This window comes from Patella vulgata, chromosome 6 (genome assembly GCF_932274485.2).
Source record: "Patella vulgata chromosome 6, xgPatVulg1.2, whole genome shotgun sequence".
In the NCBI taxonomy this organism is placed as follows: Eukaryota; Metazoa; Mollusca; class Gastropoda; family Patellidae; genus Patella; species Patella vulgata.
The window spans coordinates 44,829,803-44,849,212 of record NC_065884.2 but is presented as its reverse complement, the minus strand read 5'-3'; the positions used below and the strand labels follow the sequence as shown (position 1 = coordinate 44,849,212).

The 19,410-nt window shown below is 34.9% G+C and overlaps 1 protein-coding gene across 1 annotated transcript; it reads left to right on the top strand.

The window, feature by feature from the left end:
- The first annotated feature begins 6 nt into the window (after positions 1 to 6).
- LOC126823735 (single-stranded DNA-binding protein, mitochondrial) lies at positions 7 to 18,388 on the top strand. The gene is made up of 7 exons (XM_050552705.2): positions 7 to 137; positions 273 to 308; positions 11,283 to 11,373; positions 11,480 to 11,599; positions 12,239 to 12,326; positions 15,933 to 16,021; positions 16,395 to 18,388. The coding sequence occupies exons 1-7, from the start codon at positions 114 to 116 to the stop codon at positions 16,451 to 16,453; spliced, it is 507 nt and encodes a 168-aa protein (XP_050408662.1). The 5' UTR covers positions 7 to 113; the 3' UTR covers positions 16,454 to 18,388.
- The last annotated feature ends 1,022 nt before the right edge of the window (positions 18,389 to 19,410 follow it).

The window sequence follows — 19,410 nt, the reverse complement described above, 5'->3', positions numbered from 1 at the left end:
CAAAAAGAGGAAACGGTTCTCTTTTGGGGCTTGTCTACCACGTTGTTCAAATTTTATAAAAGTCAATTTAAATCTAAGATTTGAGCATTTATTCGAAGGTGTCATTTAAAACAATGAATAATTTTATAAGCAGGAGGGTGAGCGCATGTAGAACATACGAAAGTTTAATTTGTACTTAAAACTGTTATAAATTAGATCTAACTTATAAAATAATGCAATATGTTGAATAACTTCAACTTCAACTTTTTTATTTGCATATTACGTCCATTAAGAACATTATACAAAACATACGCATACATCAATATCAGGTATACAAAAATATATATTTTACATGGAATAATATATTGGCATAACATGATATAATGAAATGAAAATTCATATACTTTTGGGATGATATAATGAAAAAAAAATATAACAATGAAAGTATAACAATGAAATGAAAATATGTTCAAAGTTTACATGTATAATGATCAAATAGACTAGGCAGATGTCCCCCTTTCCTTAAAAGCATGGTATGTATACATTGCTACTGCTTTAGCAAGAAAATCTGGCGGATTAAAAAGAAGCGCAAAGGTTAATTGACAAGGTTGTATTAAAGTAGGGTAGATATATTTTAAGCGCAAGTTTTCATATCTTGGACACCTGAACAGAAAATGGAATTCATCTTCTACGGTAGAAAGAGAACATTGGGTGCATAACCTTTGGTCAGGTGGAATATTTTTGTATCGCCCTCTCTCTATTTCCAGTTTGTGTGAGTGAAGGAGTCGAAGCGATGAAAAGGCGGATTTAGAATTTTTATTTTTAACCTGCAGAAGGTAACCAGCGGGGTGGTTTATTAAGTTTTTATACAGACCATACGTTCTCAGTTTGGTTCCTGATTTAGTTAGTTCTGCAAAATGATGGTTGAATTTAGTTTGAAGTTTTAGTTTCATTGCTGAGGGAGAGGGGTTATGAGGGAGATCATAATATTCATATAATTTTGCTATGGATGCTGTCCAAGAATATTTAATGTTATTGTTTGCAATGAGGTTGCTATCGGTAATGAAGGCAGAACGTAAAAGAACACTTTTAGGAAAACTGTCTATACTAGAATTAGTAAGGCGTTTATAATAGGAGATCATTCTTTGAAATATGTCAAGGTTAGCTGGGAAAATACCCAATTCTGCTAGACAACCAATTTTGGATGTTCTTGATGGCTGTGCTAGTATTGATTTGCAGATTTTAATAGTTAGTTTATTATGATTAATTTGGTCCCATTTATTAATTTCAAAAATTTTGCTGTGTACCAAACTAGATCCCCAGATATCGGATGCATATATAGCTATCTGCTTGACAACGGATTGGTATAATTTGATCAGAACATCAGTAGGAAGAAAATCGGTAGTACCAATTTTATTGCACAAACAAAACCATGCACGTCTAGCCTTACTATTAAGTTTGGTGATTGCAGACTTTGAACGTAGAGTTATTGGAATGGCACACCCCTAGATAAACGTATGATTTAACTATTTCAAGATTAATATTGCCAAAATGAAATATGTTCTTTATTTTCCTTTGATTATTTTGGATTATCATGATTTTTGATTTTGTTGGGTTAAGGTCAATCTGCCAATCACCGCAAAATTTATTAAGTTGGTCAAGACTACTTTGTAAGCCAGTTTCAGTAGTGGAGAGCATGATAAGGTCATCCGCAAACAGCAGGTGGGAGACATTATTAGATTCTAGTGAGGGAGGATTTGTGTTCGCATTATTAATATAAAACTGTAAATCGTTAATATAGATATTAAATAGTACAGGGCTTAACACACATCCCTGTTTCACACCCATGAAAGAGTTTATTGTATTGGAGATTCCCTTGGGAGTTTTCACAGTATAAGAAGTATTTGAGTACATGGATGTAATTAAATCAAAAATCGGTCCGTTGATGTTAGTTTTTAGTAATTTATAAAAGAGGCCTGTTCTGCATACAGAGTCAAAGGCTTTTTTAAAGTCCACAAAAGCCATGAACAAATTCTGTTTCTTACACTTAAATATGTTGATAATCGTTTTGAGTATGAAAATATTATCAACTGTCCGATGATTTTTACGGAACCTGCCCTGTGCCGGGTCAAGTAAATTGTTGTCTTCAAGGTAATTTGTTATTCGATTATTGATAATAGACAGAAAACACTTGCTGAAGCAACTGGACAGCGAAATGCCACGATAGTTATTTAAATCATCCTTACTGCCCTTTTCGTGTAGTGGAACAATATATGATTCCATCCAGGACGCTGGATAGCAACCCGTCATTAAAATTATATTGAACAATTTTAGGAACTGATCAATCATAATTTCGGAGGAAGATATTAACATTTCATTGAGAATCATATCAGGCCCATTCGATTTTTTTTTTGTTTTTAGTTTTTTTACAGCTTTTCGAAGTTCATTTGCAGAGATAGGCTCATTCAGGTTGGTATTAATAGGCTCTTGCTTAAGTTGTTCAATTTTTTCAAATATTTCAGAGAGTTTGGACTGATCATGTTTTTTTTTCGAAAAGTGTGGTAAAATGATTTTCCCACGCGTTAATGGTTATGTTATCACCCCCATCTGGTTTGTCTTTAAGAAGGGAATTGACAAGTTTCCAGTATTCACGCGGGTTATTGCTATCAAGATCATCAAGTTTTTCTAATATTGCATTTTTAGCCTGTCGCATTTTGTATTTAGTTGTTTTCTTATAATCTTTCTTTCTCTTATAATATATTGACCGCAGTTTGGAGTTGTTTGGATTATTATTTAATTGTTCTAGAGCCATAAGCATATCTCTTCTCAACCTATTGCAGTCTCTGTCAAACCATTTATTCTTTTTATTACATTTTTTTAATTTAACAAGTTTAACACATTGTTTTGAGGCATTGATAAGTATATTTGTAAGTTCATTTGTAGCCTCCTGGGTTCCGATGGGTTTTGGATCAAAGTCTTTCATCAAGAAATTATTGATAGCCAGTTTAGCGCATGGCTTATGTAGTTCTACCTGGAATGCTTGGTCAGAATCTACTTGCCATATAAATTTCAATGGTGATTTTCGTCGGGAGGTGACTAAATTTATATTATTATTATTACTAGTGCTAAAGTTTATATTATTATCAATAGTGCTACAGTTTATATTATTATCATTATTATTAGAGCTATCATTTATATTATTATGATTAGAACTATTATTATTAGTGCTATCAATTTTTGCATCCAGGGCCCTAACAGGCATTGTAGCATGTACGAAGACTGGGAGATTGATACGAATTTTACACACTAAGAGCTTGTGATCAGAAAGATAACTTAATGGGGCAACTCGAAAAGAGGCAATGTGGGGAAACAAAGAGAGACTAGTCAAGACATAGTTCACAGTACTACACCCATTGTAATTTACGCAAGTAAGCTCACCAAGCATGTCAACTAGTGACCTACCATTTAAGATACAGATGTCTGATACCTGACACAACTGTACAAGTTCTCTGCCCCAGCTGTTTATTGTTTTGTCTTTATTATTGCGAATTTTGATGATATCTGCAGTGGTCTCGGAAGCGCCTATTTGCGGACACGGTACATCAACCGACTTCTCTATATCCGGAATGAAAATATCCTCCAGGTTGTTGGTGCGCGCATTAAAGTCACCCCCAATCATAACCTGTCTCAGATTTTTATATTTCATTATATCTTCCTCCAGAGTACTATAGGGGTTGTAGTCTTTTTTTTGCCAAACTGGTGAATTTTTCGGAGGAATATAAATAACTGCCAAATAGAGATCAAACGGTAGTTGTGTAACAGATTTTTTAAATTTTAAGCCAAACAATATCACCATCCTTTGTGTCGAGAATTTGAATACCGCTTATAAGTTTGTTTCTAATGAAAATGGCACACCCACCCTTTGGGAGTGTTCTGTCGGAGCTATCCCCATCTCTATGATAAACAAAACCTGTATATTCATCAAATATATTATTAAATATTTGCAACTGAAATTGTTCTTGACTAGTCCAAGTTTCTACAAAACAAATAATATCTAAACTCTTTGTCACATTTTTTAGATCCTTAAAATTACTCCTATTGTTAACTTTCGCAGGAAGGCCATTAATTATTCCAAAAACCAAATTGTAAATCCATGAAATTACCATAAGTTACATGATTACCTATAAATAACAATGGGAATAAATATATAAAAAAAAAAACAAAAAAAACCCCCAAAACAACAAACAAACATTGACAGATATCAGAGAGATGAAATTACACGTGCAAGTATACACCAGCAATTAGCGTGCACAGAATTAGTTTACATCAATAAGATAATTTAATTTACATATCCTTATTACACTGTTTTTGCTGTACACATTTACACAAGAGGTAAATCTGCCTATTGCAGGTCTTTCTTAAGGCTCAAAATATTACCTAGATTATTAATCAGACATTAATTAACACAACAAGACCATAATCAACTTTCAATGCCATTGCTAGCCTATGATATTTAGCAGATTGGAATACATTTTTGAAAAATAATTAAATGTACATATATATGGATAATTAAGACTTTGTTTTCTGTCGTAACGACTCCAGCAACGCTGACCACGGCCAGTCCAAAATCCAAAAGCTAACACCTCAGCTTAGCAATCTGACATATAAATATTCCTAATAAACCTGTGAATAAGCACTTTTGATCAAATTGATTGTAAGGCACTTAGATTGTAAGGCACTTCATGGATTGGCAAATTCCTATGATAGTCTAAAGCATTTGGTTTATACTATTTATAGACACAAAACGGGTAGCACTACAATTAAATTAGACACAAATAGCACTATAATTAATTAATTTAGACATATTTGGCACATTAATAAGTAGTTTATAAATACAAGTCATAGATTTACAATGTAACATGTAATTATCTAACAATCACAAGTTGGTATTGTGTATTTAAGCATACAATATTTAATTAAATACATGTACCATTCATTATCTGTATATTTTATCATCACTTCTTGTGGGCTGAAATCTTAACTTAGGTAAAAAAACGTTGTGTTGTGAAGTGGAAAGGCAGTGGGAGCATGGGGAGTGACAGTAGGGGCGGGGGGCACCTTACATCAGGAAGCTGGAAGTTTTGATACGGTGCTGGCAGCCTAGAAACTTCCGACCCGTTTGTAGTATTATTCCATATGGGTAGATTAAGACTAAGAGCATGTTTAATCACTCTTGCAAGAGTAGCCGTACCTTTGTTATTGAGGTGGGTTGAGCCATCATACAAGTACCGTTTAACTGAGCTGTCGTTATACACAAATAGGTTGAGTGTCTTAATTAGACTGCAGTTCAGTCTTTGACATATATTTACCATCATGCTCCTGAGACCTTTCACATTCACATTGAAGGATTTATAGTTTCGAGGTAGTATTTCGATAAATTGTATTTTTGACTTTGGAAATTTATGTTTGGTTATGTTAATTAGGTTGATGAGGTCACACTCACATTGTACCAGGTCCATGTGTGAGGACACGTTATTAGAACCAATTAGGTATAGAATGTTTTCCACTCTACTGGATGATGGGCATCTCTCAACATAATGACACATATCTTTAATGTTTGCACCAGATAGAGTTCTCACAGAAGTGTTATTTTCATTGTCTAATCGCCTTGAATTTAGACCTTTAACCAAGGAGGAACCGAAAATCAGATTTTTGTTTGGTTGGGTAACTCTAATGCCATCTAGTCGCTCTTGTCGTGTTTGCATTTTGTCAGTGGATTGCTGTACTGTGGGAGCAGTAGATGGTGAAGGACTTTTTGTCTGGCTTAGTGTTACAGGGTCAGTACTTGTACCAGAGCTTGTGTATGTGATGTTGGACACGCCAGGTTCATGAAGTGGCAGTCTCATTTCAAGGAGATGTAATTGTTCTTGGAGACTGGTTAGCATTTTATCCTGTTCTGTTACTTTAGCATTTTGACAATCCATCTCTTTGCGAAGCAGGGAAATAGTAGACGAGAGTTGTTTATTCTCCTCATTACTTTTGTTACATTTTACAGTCAGGGAAATAATTTTGGTTGAGAGCTCCTTATTTTCTATATCCCTTTTTGCACCATGTAGGGTGAGCGACTGATTTTCAGTTTGCAAAAGTTTGTATTTTTCACACTGCATAGCTAGTTGGTCATTCAGTTTGAGTGCAGATGCTTCAAGGTTTTTAATAGTAAGATTAAGATTAGTTATTTCAGCATCAGAGGAATTACACTTACATGTACTTGTAGATTTTGTCTTACCAGTACTTGATTTATTGACAAGTTTAGAGGAGATTATTTTTGGTTTTGAAGTTGATAAATTCAGTTTTCTAGGAATAGAATCTTGAGGGATAATGAATGTTGGTGTCTTTTCTAATGTGGACGACGGGGGTAGATATGAAGTATCTAACTCAGTTTCTGGATCAATGTCTTGTTCAGGACCTGCATCTACTGAACTTGTTGGTGTATTTTCAACAGTCCGGTTGTAATTTTGAGGCACTGTAATTGGTGTGTTATCATGTGTGTCTGATACTTTAAATGTGGTGACTTGGGGGTTAGACATGAGACAATCCTGTACATTTTTGTTGAGATTTTCCACTCGCTGTGAGTCCATTAGTGCAAGGATTTCTGGTAAATGCTCATTGTAGAATATCTCCTCGTGATCCGCTGACCAGTGCACTCAGGGTTGTGTGGTAGAGATTAACTGTATATCGCCAGCTTGCTAAGCGTTTATTGATAGATGCACGAATTACTGTTGTATAAGAAACATTATTAGCATCAGCTAGATCCTGAAATTCCAAATTTATGTCGTTTGTAGTACATGTTCGTGACTCTTCTAAATTCATGGTAATGTCCAGTGCTCATGAATAAGCGTAGTCCGCCGCCAGTTTCAACAATTCTTAAATTGTCCCTGAACGTAGCTTGGAGCTGTTTTTTGAGGCATAAATTGAATTTTATTTTACAATTCATATTTCTTAAGTTATAGGGTCTATCAATCTCATCATTTTTTGGCTCGTTTGTCGAAGAAATTTTGGTGTCAGACGACAGGGTTTTTGTTTCCTTACACCCAGTGGCTAGTGATTGCGCGGCCGAGTCCACCATCTTTGTGTACAGAGAAAAGAAAAACTGTCGCACTTAGGATCAATTTGGCTTATTTCCCATAAAATACAAACGTGTTCAACACAAAACACAATTTCCTGGTACCATGGGAACTTCAGAAAACATTTACAGTTACTTATTGACACATTCCACGTTATTTATAGGCAAAATTGTAATTTTTTTCACTCTAGCATATTTGGCGCGTCTTCGCCTTACCGGAACCGGAAGTCATGAATATAAAAAAATCATTTATTTATGAAGTTGAAAGAAGTCAGGACAGAAATATATTAATGAACTATCTTAGGAACTATCTCTGATCCGACGATGTCCACTGTGACAGCATCCAATCAGAGACAGTTAGTAAAAAGAACTAGGACAGCACTGAACTCTTCACTGTCACCTAGGTCAGGTGACCCTTATGACCTAGTTCAGCTCTGAACGTAGGTCTCATTTTACACTCGACCTCTACGTTCAGGGACTGTCCTATTGAATCCTTGTCGAAAATCTAATCGCTTCCCAGTCAATTTTACTGGGCAACTTTTTACTGCTAACCGGTCGCGTGTCAGTCCCTGTGAACGCCTGAACAATATATAAATGAACATCTTAGGGAGAAAATAAGACCTTGCTTACCTGGCTAGAGTCAGTATGAGCGACACAACACGCTGTTAAAAAATACGTCTCCGTCTTCTAACTGACTTGGCGGACATCATTGAAAGGGTAACGCACAAATTTAAGAACTCGGCCATATAAGATGAAACGAAATTTAGGTAAGCCTGGTGCGAAAAAAATGGGATTTTTGAAAGAATTTGATTGTAAATTATTGTAATTTAGCTAGGCAAAGCAATAAATCACTGAAGATTCTCAACTTTTCAAAGATTTCATTTTTTTTTCTCCCAGGCTTACCTAAATTTTGTTTCATCTTATATGGCCGAGTTCTTAAATTTGTGCTTTACCCTTTCAATGATGTCCGCCATGTCAGTTAGAAGATGGAGACGTATTTTTTAACAGCGTGTTGTGTCGCTCATACTGACTCTAGCCAGGTAAGCAAGGTCTTATTTTCTCCCTAAGATGTTCATTTATATTGTTCAGGCGTTCACAGGGACTGACACGCGACCGGTTAGCAGTAAAAAGTTGCCCAGTAAAATTGACTGGGAAGCGATTAGATTTTCGACAAGGATTCAATAGGACAGTCCCTGAACGTAGAGGTTGAGTTTAATAAGACCTACGTTCAGAGCTGAACTACTTATGACCCAGTATGATAATACTCAGCGCTAGAGTCTATGAGACTATAAATAGCCATCGCACGTGCAATTCTCTACACATCTATCAACTATTACAGCCGTAAAAAATCTATTGTTGACGATTCTGAAGCTCAGTAATATTTAGCTTTTTGGTTATTACAATTTACAGCAGCTTTTGAAATTACATTTGTTTTATTTTTTATACGCCCACATTTTCATGTGGACGTATTATGCCGTCGCGACTGTCCGTCGGGACGTCCGTCCGTCCACAATTTGTTTGTGGACACTCTACAGGTCACAATTCTTATCCGATTTTGACGAAACTTGAAATATAGGTTTATCTCTAACAGATCTCGGCTGCTTTCGATATTGGCATGTATGGGATCGAAACTTCATGGATTATGGCCCCTGTTTGTACGAAAAATCACGTTTTTAGCTTGTGGACCCTATAGAGGTCACAATTTTTTATCCGATTTTGTTGAAACTTGAAATGTAGGTTTATAACCTAAAGATCTCGGTTCCTTTCGATATTCACGCATATCGGACAGTAACTTCCTGAATTATGGCCCCTAATTGTATGAAAAATCGCGTTTTTAGCTTGTGGACCCTATAGAGGTCATAATTTTTATCCGATTTAAAAAATCGTATTATTATGTCACCGTTACACCCTAAGGACAGCTGAGTTCGAATTTCGTGAAAACGGGCCCAAAACTGACCGACAAAATGGTCGCCGTTCGTTCTCAAATAGCGTAAAAATATGGTATATCAAGGTTGTGGACCCTATAGAGGTCACAATTTTAATCCGATTTGGTTGAAACATGAAATGTAAGTTTATAACCTAAAGATCTTGCGTCCTATCGATATTCGCACATATCGGACCGTAACTTCCTGAATTATGGCCCCTGATTGTACGAAAAATCACGTTTTTAGCTTGTGGACCCTATAGAGGTCATAATTTTTATCCGATTTAAGAAAATTGTTTTAGTATATCACCCTAAGGACAGCTGTGTTCGAATTTCGTGAAACTTGAAATGTAAGTTTATAAGCCAAAGATCTCGGTTCCTTTCGATATTTGCGCATATTGAATTGTAATTTCCTGAATTATGGCCCTTGATTGTAGGAAAAATCGCAATTTTAACTTGTGGACCCTATAGAGGTCATAATTTTTATCCGATTTAGAACAAACGTTTTAGTATATTGCTGTTACACCCTAAGGACAGCTGCGTTCGAATTTCGTGAAAATCGTCCCAAAACTGACAGACAAAATGGCCGCCCCTCGTTCTCAAATAGCAAAAAAATATGGTATACATGTATCAAGGATAGAGATCACAGTTTTTATCCGATTTTCTTGAAACTTGAAATGTAAGTTTATAACCCAAAGATCTCGGTTCCTTTCGATGTTTGCGCATATCGAATTGTAATTTCCTCAATTGTGGCCCTTGATTGTAGGAAAAATCATTTTCTTTTTAGCTTGTTCTCTATCCATCTCTCGAAAATGTAGGCGTATCCTGCCTGGCAGCCGCTGGTTAAATTGCTTTATCATTAACTGTACCGTTGGGAGCGGCATCTTTTGGTTTAGTACAAATAATATCTCTGAAACACTTGCATTAGGCAAGAACATGATACTAACAGTAGTTTCATTTTACTTGTACAAGGTTCTTAAAACGTGCGTGTTTCTATATTCAATTTCTTGTTCCAGCTTTCTGTTATGTTTCATAAAAAAGTAGTCTTGATTATCCCGGCCTGTCAATCAAACGTAGAATGGTCAGAAGACTGGTTAAGCGAGACTAATTTCAAAACAAGGGCACGTAACCTATTTTTTACTCACAAGTGCCTGAATGTTATGGCCGATACTTGTAACCATCTTTCAGTGTATTATTTATGGATGGTTAAATGGTTATAGCTTATTAAGTACAACATGATCGTTTATTTAGTGACTATAAATGTGCGAAACTGATTTAAGGCTTGGTGTATATATAAATATTGTGGTGTAATTGTCGAGATATTTGGAGATAGTTACTTATGGTGGGTCACCCTAATAATGGCTATAAAATACAGGTAGGGGCCTACCAATCAGTCAACTGTCTGGGAGGCAATATCATATATGCACTTTTTTTCGGAGGGGGAGGCTATAAGTGGTCTAGAGTGTCACTTTTCGAGTTCCAACTGGTCACCTCTAGTTTGTAGTCGTCATTTTGATACCTGATGTGAGCGTGTGCGGCTTTACTCTGGGTAGGCCCTAGGCCTACTCTGGTTTCCTCCCACAGGAAAAAAACCTGCGCGCGTGCAAAGATAATATAAATAAGACATCTTGTCTGCGATATCAACCTCAATGGAAGGGGACGTTAAAAAGAAGAAATCTGCAAAAACACGTATATAGCCTAGGCCTACATTTAAAGTAATGGCGGTCATTTTAATACCCGAGGACTTGGGGTGCATGGTCTACAGCTTGTCATGTTTCAAGCTATTGCTGGCTGGTCACATCGGGATTGCCGTTGTGGTTTGATCCCTGTTGTGAGTGTATCCTAGGTTTGCCTTCTCTTACCGGTATCAATTTTTTTCAGTATTATGATTCTTGATCTTTATATCTTACATAATGAATCTTTAATATTGTCTTGTTAAAAATGATATTTATGAAATAGATAATGTTTTCTTATTATAAAAACATGTATGATACATTATTGACAATGACATTATGTAAAATTGTTAATATTTTCTTGTAGAGTATTATTATATGAAATTTATATTATGTAAAATTAATTGAATGTCTTTTCTTGTTGAAAGTGATAATTCCTATGCTCTTTTTATGTTGAATTTTTGTAGTCTCTTTTTATTTTTTTAATGTAAATATAGCTCTCTTGTTTTATCTTACTTTTTTAAAGCAATACAAAGCTGTAAAGGTGGTGTGGTATACAACAATTGTGTGTTTATTTTTGTAGGTGATAAGCACAGGCAGATCTATTGTGCAATGGAGAAGATCATTTTCAACTACTGGTATGGAAGAGGAAACCGGAAACAAATATGAAAAAAGTAAGAATTGGTTTGTTCTTTACCATTATTTTAGATCAATGGAAACCATGGTTGTATTATGTCATCTTCTTATGTGATTTACTTAATTATTTGCTGTATTCTTTAGGTTTAAACCGAGTTCAGATAATAGGTAGACTAGGTCGAGATGCTGAACTAAGAGGTTCTGATCAAAGATCTGTTGTTGTACTTTCTGTAGCAACCAATGATGTTTATACTAAACAGTCAGGTAAGTTAATCAAAACAGAGTTTATAGCATTTCTAACTATGGGGGAATTAGGCTGTTGTCAATACACATGTATAACTTACATGTAAATACCTGATACCTTGACTGCATATAGTAGCCTACATTTGGCTTAATATTCCTCATAATGATAATAATATGTACATTTATATAGCACCAGCTGTACTCAAATCGCAGAGTTAGATCCTGATAACATTACTCAAAAAGATGGGGGTAATATTTCAGTTGAAACCTGAAATTGTTTGAAATGATTTAATGCCTTCTGGAAGAATGTTCCACTGTTTTAGGTGCATTCACTGAGAACGGGCTGTATCCAAATGAATTAATAGAAGATAAAAAGAAAAGTTAGATCATATAAACTCGAATTTTTTACACAGATTTGTAAAGAACATTGTGATTTATGTGATCTTAACAAACTACAATCTAATAGCATCCATTTTACAAAAATACAGGCCAAGGTTTTAGATCTATTTCTCCCCATTCTGATATACCGGTAATACATTGGGGTTTTGATATTATTGGGAGTTTTGTCTTTACAGGTTATTTATGAAATGTCTTAGTTAAAGGTTCAATTTACAAGGTTCAGATTTAAAAAATTCAAATATTTTGCTTAATTTTTTACAGGTGAAAGAGTGAGCCATGTAGATTGGCACAGAATTAGTGTTTTTCAACCTAATTTACGTGATAAAATTGCTGTTAATTTAAAGAAAGGGTAAGATTTGAATGTACACGGTAGATGTCTAGCTAATAATGTTATAATAATAATGGGTGAGGACCACTGTCGGTTCAGATAATGATTTTGATATGCCCACATTGAAATGTTTATAATGTGTAAACATCTGGTATATCAAGGTTGTGGACCCTCTAGAGCTCACAATTTTGATCCGATTTTGATGAAATATAGGTCTATCTCCCAAAGATCTTGGTTCCTTTCGATATTGGCATGTATCGGACCATAACTTCATGGATTATGGCCCCTGATTGTACGAAAAATCATGTGTTTTGCTTGTGGACACTTAGAGGTCACAATTTTCATCTGATTTTGATAAAACTTAAAGTGCATGTTTATAACCAAGAGATATTGGTTCCTTTCGATATTCGCACATATCAGATCATAACTTCCTGAATTATGGGCCCTAATTGTACGGAAAATAACGTTTTTAGCTTGTGGTCCCTCTAGAGGTCACAATTTTTATCCGATATAAAACCAGCGGCTGCCAGGCAGTATATGCCCACATTTTCGAGAGATGGATAGAAAACCAGCTAAACGAAAGTGATTTTTCCTACAATCAAGGGCCATAATTCAGGAAATTACAATTCGATATGCGCAAATATCGACAGGAACCAAGATCTTTGGGTTATAAACTTACATTTCAAGTTTCAACAAAATCGGATAAAAATTGTGACCTCTATAGGGTCCACAACCTTGATATACCATATTTTTACGCTATTTGAGAACGAACGGCGGCCATTTTGTCTGTCAGTTTTGGGCCGATTTTCACGAAATTCGAACTCAACCGTCATTAGGGTTAAATGGTGATATAATAAAACTTTTTTTTAAATCGGATAAAAATTATGACCTCTATATGGTCCACAAGCTAAAAACGCGATTTGTCAAACCATAAAGGGGCCATAATTCATGAAGTTACAGTCTGATGTGCGCGAATATCGAAAGGAACCGAGATCTTTGTGTTATAAACTAAAATTTCAAGTATCAACAAAATCGGATAAAAATTGTGACCTCTATAGAGCCACAACCTTGATATACCATATTTTTACGCTATTTGAGAACGAAGGGCGGCCATTTTGTCTGTCAGTTTTGGGCCAAAATTCGAACTCAGCCGTCCTTAGGGTGTAACGGTGATATATTAACACGTTTTTTTAAATCGAATAAAAATTTAGACCTCTATCAGGTCCACAAGCCAAAAAATGCATTTTTGCATACAATCATGGGCCATAATTCATGAAGTTACGGACCGATATGTGTGAATATCGAAAGGAACCGAGAACTTTGTGTTATAAACTTACATTTCAAGTTTCAACAAAATCGGATAAAAATTGTGACCTCTATAGGGTCCACAACCTTGATATACCATATTTTTACGCTATTTGAGAACGAATGGCGGCCATTTTGTCTGTCAGTTTTGGGCCGATTTTCATGAAATTCGAACTCGACCGTCCTTAGGGTTTATCGGTGATATAATAATACGGTTTTTTAAATCGGATAAAAATTATGACATCTATAGGGTCCACAAGCCCAAAAACGCGTTTTTATGTACAATCAGGGGCCATAATTCAGGAAGTTACTGTCCGATATGCGCGAATATCGAAAGGAACCGAGATCTTTGGGTTATAAACTTACATTTCAAGTTTCAACAAAATCGGATAAAAATTGTGACCTCTACAGTGTTCACAAGCCAAAAACGTGATTTTTCGCTTGTGACCTCTACAGTGTTCACAAGCCAAAAATGTGATTTTTCGTGCAATCAGGGGCCATAATCCATGAAGTTACGGTCCGATAGATGCCAATATCGAAAGGAACCGAGATCTTAGGGTGATAAACCTATATTTCAAGTTTCATTGAAATCGGATAAAAATTGTGAATATATCACCGTTGAACCCTGATGATGGTTGAGTTCGGACAAAATGGTTGCCCCTCGTTGGCAAATGTAAAAATATGGTATATTGATTTTGATACAAATTTATGTTTATATCACAAAGATCTTTTTAGCTTGTGGACCCGCTATAGAAGTCACAATATGTATTCAATTATAAAAAACGTTTAAATATATCACCATTACACATGAACGAAGGTTGAATTCAAATTTTGTAAAAATCTGACCGAAACTGCTTGACAAAATGGCTGCTCCTTGAATGCAAATAGTGTAAAAGTATGTAGTGTGGACACTATATAGAAATCACAATTTTTATCCGATTTTGATGAAACTTGAAATGTATGTTTATTATCCAAAGAGCGTGGTTCCTTTTGATATTTGCGCATATGGAACTGTAACTTCCTGGATTATGGCTCCTGATTGTATGATAAATCATGTTTTTAGCTTGTGGACCCTCTAAAGGTCACAAATGACTCACAAGTTTAAAAAACATTTAAATTTATCACCGTTACACCCTAATGATGGTTGAGTTCCAATTACCTGACAAAATGGCGACTCCTTGTATGCAAATAGTGTAAAAATATGTCATACCCTTTAGTTATTTGCGCATATCAGACCGTAACTTCCTGGATTACTGCCCCTGATTGTACGAAAAATCATGCTTTTTAGTTTATGGATTCTCTAGAGGTCACAATTTTTTATCCGATTTTAAAAAACGTTTAAATATATCACTATTCCACCATAATGAAGGTGGAAATCGAAACCCTCTTAGTGTGCAAAGTGTGTAAAAGTATGTGATACAAAGGTTGTGGACCCTCTAGAGGTCACAATTCTTATCCGATTTTGATGAAACTTAAAATATATCCTTATATCCCAAAGATTTCAGTCCCTTTCGATATTTGCACATTTCAGACCATAACTTTCTGGATTATGGCCCGGATTATATGGAAGATCTATTTTGTTTTTAGCTTGTTCTATCCATTTCTTGCAAAATGTGGGCATATTTTGACTTGCAACTGCTGGTTGGAAATAGTTGATAATTTGGAAGGCTGCTTTGTTCAAATTGGTCAACCAAAGAACTCTGAATGCATGAGCCGCTTATATCAATGATCTAGCGTTCTCCGTAATTGCGCGGATCGATGCATGCAGCAGCGACACCAAACGATGTTTTAATGATGGTTGCTAGGTCAAATTATCAAAATTCTAAACTTGTTCGATGTTTATTCCACTATTCTTAATCAGTTGTTTTTTGTCAGCTTCAGCTGATTGGTAAAACATGTAAAGCGTCATTGCAAAGAAATGTTTTCTTTACATTAATAGAAATAACAATATGAAATAGAATAAAAATTTCTAGATTAGAAGCCCTATCTATGAGAAAGAAATAAAAAAGATAAAATTATACATTGTCTTAGATTAGAAATTACATGAATAGAAGTTAGGAGTTAGACATAGCATGATAGAATTTTGAATTTAATATACCGCCATAATTTACAGACTCCTTTGATATTAGATTTAAAACAAAGGACTCAGTTTTTGAACGTAATTTTGCAGCAAATCTCCAAAAACAATCTACTTCGAGATTGTCGCAGAAGATTGCTGTAAAATATAAACAACAATCGTTTATGTATTTTGATTTTATAATATTGATCATAGATCAAATATAAAGATGCAATAAGTAATTATTCTGTTGTATATAATTCCAGTGATCGTGTATTTTTAGCTGGTAAGATAAGATATGATGAGTACAGAGATAATGATAATGTATTACGAAGATCTGCAAGTATTCTAGCAGGTGACTTTCTTATATCAAATTTATAATGGATAGGAATTATCAACTAGTAACCACATCAACATGTGTACTTTAGGTCATAAGGTTTGCCAATGAGCCAAGTTGTGTGGTTTCGATTCTACACTTGTATGGGATATGAAGTAAGAACTGACCTAGTTTGAGTTTAATCCCATTTCTCCCCGGGGCCCCAACCCCAACTCCAACCGACTGCATCATTCATACATTTCTACGCATTGTTTTCTTGGCCTATTCTCCATTACTGTAATTATATTTTAAGTTGTGAAGTGAATGCAACAAATTTATGGATTAGTTTGAAAAATAGGTTGCGTGGACAATTTACTTAAATTGAAAATTGTAATGTATTTTGTTATTTCAGATGATATAATAAACATCACAAAGAGATATGAAGAGGGAATGAGTGAAGAAGTAGACTGAATAAGAATCATCTTCATTTTTATCATTTATTGGGTATCATCTGCATCTGTTCTTATTGTAATGCTTAGCTTATGATTAGGAGCACCAGAATGTTTTAGATTTATACCTCCATCCTATCAATATTTAAAGTTAAACATACATTATGCAAGATCTGCCTAGTACAGGTCTTTCTTTAGGCCTCAAATGTTATCTAAATTATTAATTAGACATTAGTTAACTTACCCAAACCATAATCAACTCTCAATACCATCGTTAGCCTGCGATATTTAGTGGATCTGAATACATTCTGTGACGGATGATTTATCGTAAAAATGGATAATCAAGACTCTGTTTATCATTGTACCAGCGGTAGTAATGATGATCGAGGCTAGCCTAATCTTGAATCACTAATATCTTGGTTAAGAGTGAAGCAATTTGACAGAAGTTATCAGAATATTCTGTTTTCATTATCTATTTTTTTAATTATTATAGCAAGAACTGTCAGCTCTTTATCTAATCTTACGTAATGCCCAGTGACATCTATATGACTAATATTACCATGTAGAAGCAGGAGTGTGTGATATAGATAATGCCATGAGAGTGTTTGTGTGGGTAGTTCTCCATAGATGTGTTAACCAGTAAAGATATGCCATCAAGGTCGATGCCTTGATGGAGTTTGAAGATGGGCATTTTCTGCTTAGGGTAAGCAGAGATAAGCAATTTGTTTGGTTGATGCTTTGGGACACAAGTTCTGATAAGTCAGAGTGATGAAACTTGGTGTAAAGTTGACTAAGTTCGATAATGAACATTTTCTGCTAAGGGTAAGCAGAGCGATAAGCAATTTGATTGGTTGAGACTTTGAAACACAATAGCTCTCCTTGTGATTGCGGTAGAATGTTCATACTTGGTGTAGGCGTTCATAAGATGAATGCCTTTGATTAGTCAAGACTTTGGAACATAACAACTCTGCTTTTTTAAAAAGTATTAAAATAAAGCCTTAAAATAGATGGTATCTATAAACAGTCCTACCTTGTTAAAGAATAATCCTATAATTCACTATTGCCAGTTGACTAATTGGCAAAAATATCATTTTCAACTTAAATTCAAACGTTTAAAGATAGCTATTCCGTGGTGGGGAATAGGAAAACAAGGGAGGTAATTGTGTTATTATTTCCGGTGTGAAGATTTTTAAGTGTGAGGTTGAGAAGGATAACCTATGATCGTATAATAGTGAGTTGACAACCTATTGAGCAAAAGACATAGAAATAATTATGTTTTTACTTTCTTAGAAAATATGAAATTGTAACTTTAAATGAGGTAGAATGTTTAAACTTGATGTTGATGTTCATTAGGTGAATGTCTTGACTGAGTGCAATGATTAACATTTCCCGCTGAATCTAAGCAGAGCTAAGCAATTTCTTTGATTCTTTGATTCTGTCTGATAGAGAGTGTGTGATGAAAGTTTGATTGCTGGATACTTTTGAAAAAGATAAACATGCAATTAATTAATATGTGTCATCTATTATTTCGGGATTTCGGTGGGGGACATCAGCCTTACTGTTGGCTTGTTGCAAATGATTTATATTTAGTTGTAATTATCAAAAGATAACAGAAGTCATTGTAAATTTATCTTTTCTATTATTAATTATCTATTATTAAAATATTTTCAACAATAGATAGTCAAAAATGCAAATAGATTTGTCTTTAATGGACAAATTAATATGCCAGATATGACGTTCAGGGGGAATCTGAATCAAATCAATTGTTTCAATCGAAGGATTTTGTTACCATTAGCACTTGCTGATGCCCAGTGATGGTTTCTTTGTTTACAATGATTGATACTTTCTCTCATAACCCCAAAGCAAGATTATTAATTAAAGAGACCCATGAATTGCAGTTTTTGTTCAACATTGTCTTAACTATTTTATTACCAGATAATAAAGGAATATAAAAATTCTGAAACAGTTGGAGTTCTCTTTTAACTTTCAAAATATATACACTTAAAGGGCCAAGAAGAACTGATTTTTTATATATACAACATGGATTGATTATATTATTTTATTTTATATAAATTACTGTATACTACAATAAATATTTTCATAAGTTATTTGTTATAGAATTTTGTGTTGAATATGACCAACATATTTTGCTTAAATTAAAAAAAAACAACAAACAATTGGAGGCAGACATCACCATTAATTTCCCCTTTAATGCTATTGTTATGTTAATTCTGGTCACTTTTGGCCAGCTCTAATTTTTCCTAAATTTTTGTTGGGCTGAAAGCTTTTCAATACAGACTAGCAACAACTACCAATAGAATTTTGAGATGCGGTACACAAATGTGAAGTTTATAATCTAACTATCCACCCTAAGTTCTACATACGCCATAATCAAATTTTTTACTCTGCTATCCTTTCACCTCTGTTAGCACGTGTGTGTTGCATAGTAAGGCCTGTCATTGAGTCAACTGGTGTGGTTACTGGTTTCGATTCCCCAGTTATATGTGATGAGGAGTAGGATCGCCTATCCAACCTTGTGGGTTTTCTCCAGGTCCTCCGATTAAAGTCCTACGCGCAAGCGAATTAATGAAATAAAAAAAGAACCATATGTTAGTCCCGAAATGACCTAGTTTGTTTCGAATGGATGTTAAACCCAATTTTGCTCTCTCCCTTCTGCCTCTAAACCATGAATATTTACCAAAACCTACCAAAAAGTGTCAATTCGAATCCTCATTTTCGATTCTAGACAAAAAAATTAACAAGGAAGAAATGGGATTGTGAGAAGACTAATAATTGAAAGAATTGCATACGTGCACATTGTAATCATAGGCGTACGAGCTAGGCTGGGGGGGCGGCCGCCCCCCCCCCCCCCATTTTGGGCACCAAATGCTGGGAAAATTTGGGCACACAATTGTACTTTGTAAAAGTTGTATAAAAAAATATTGTGTTCTTGAATGTGTCCAATTTAACAGCGAATTT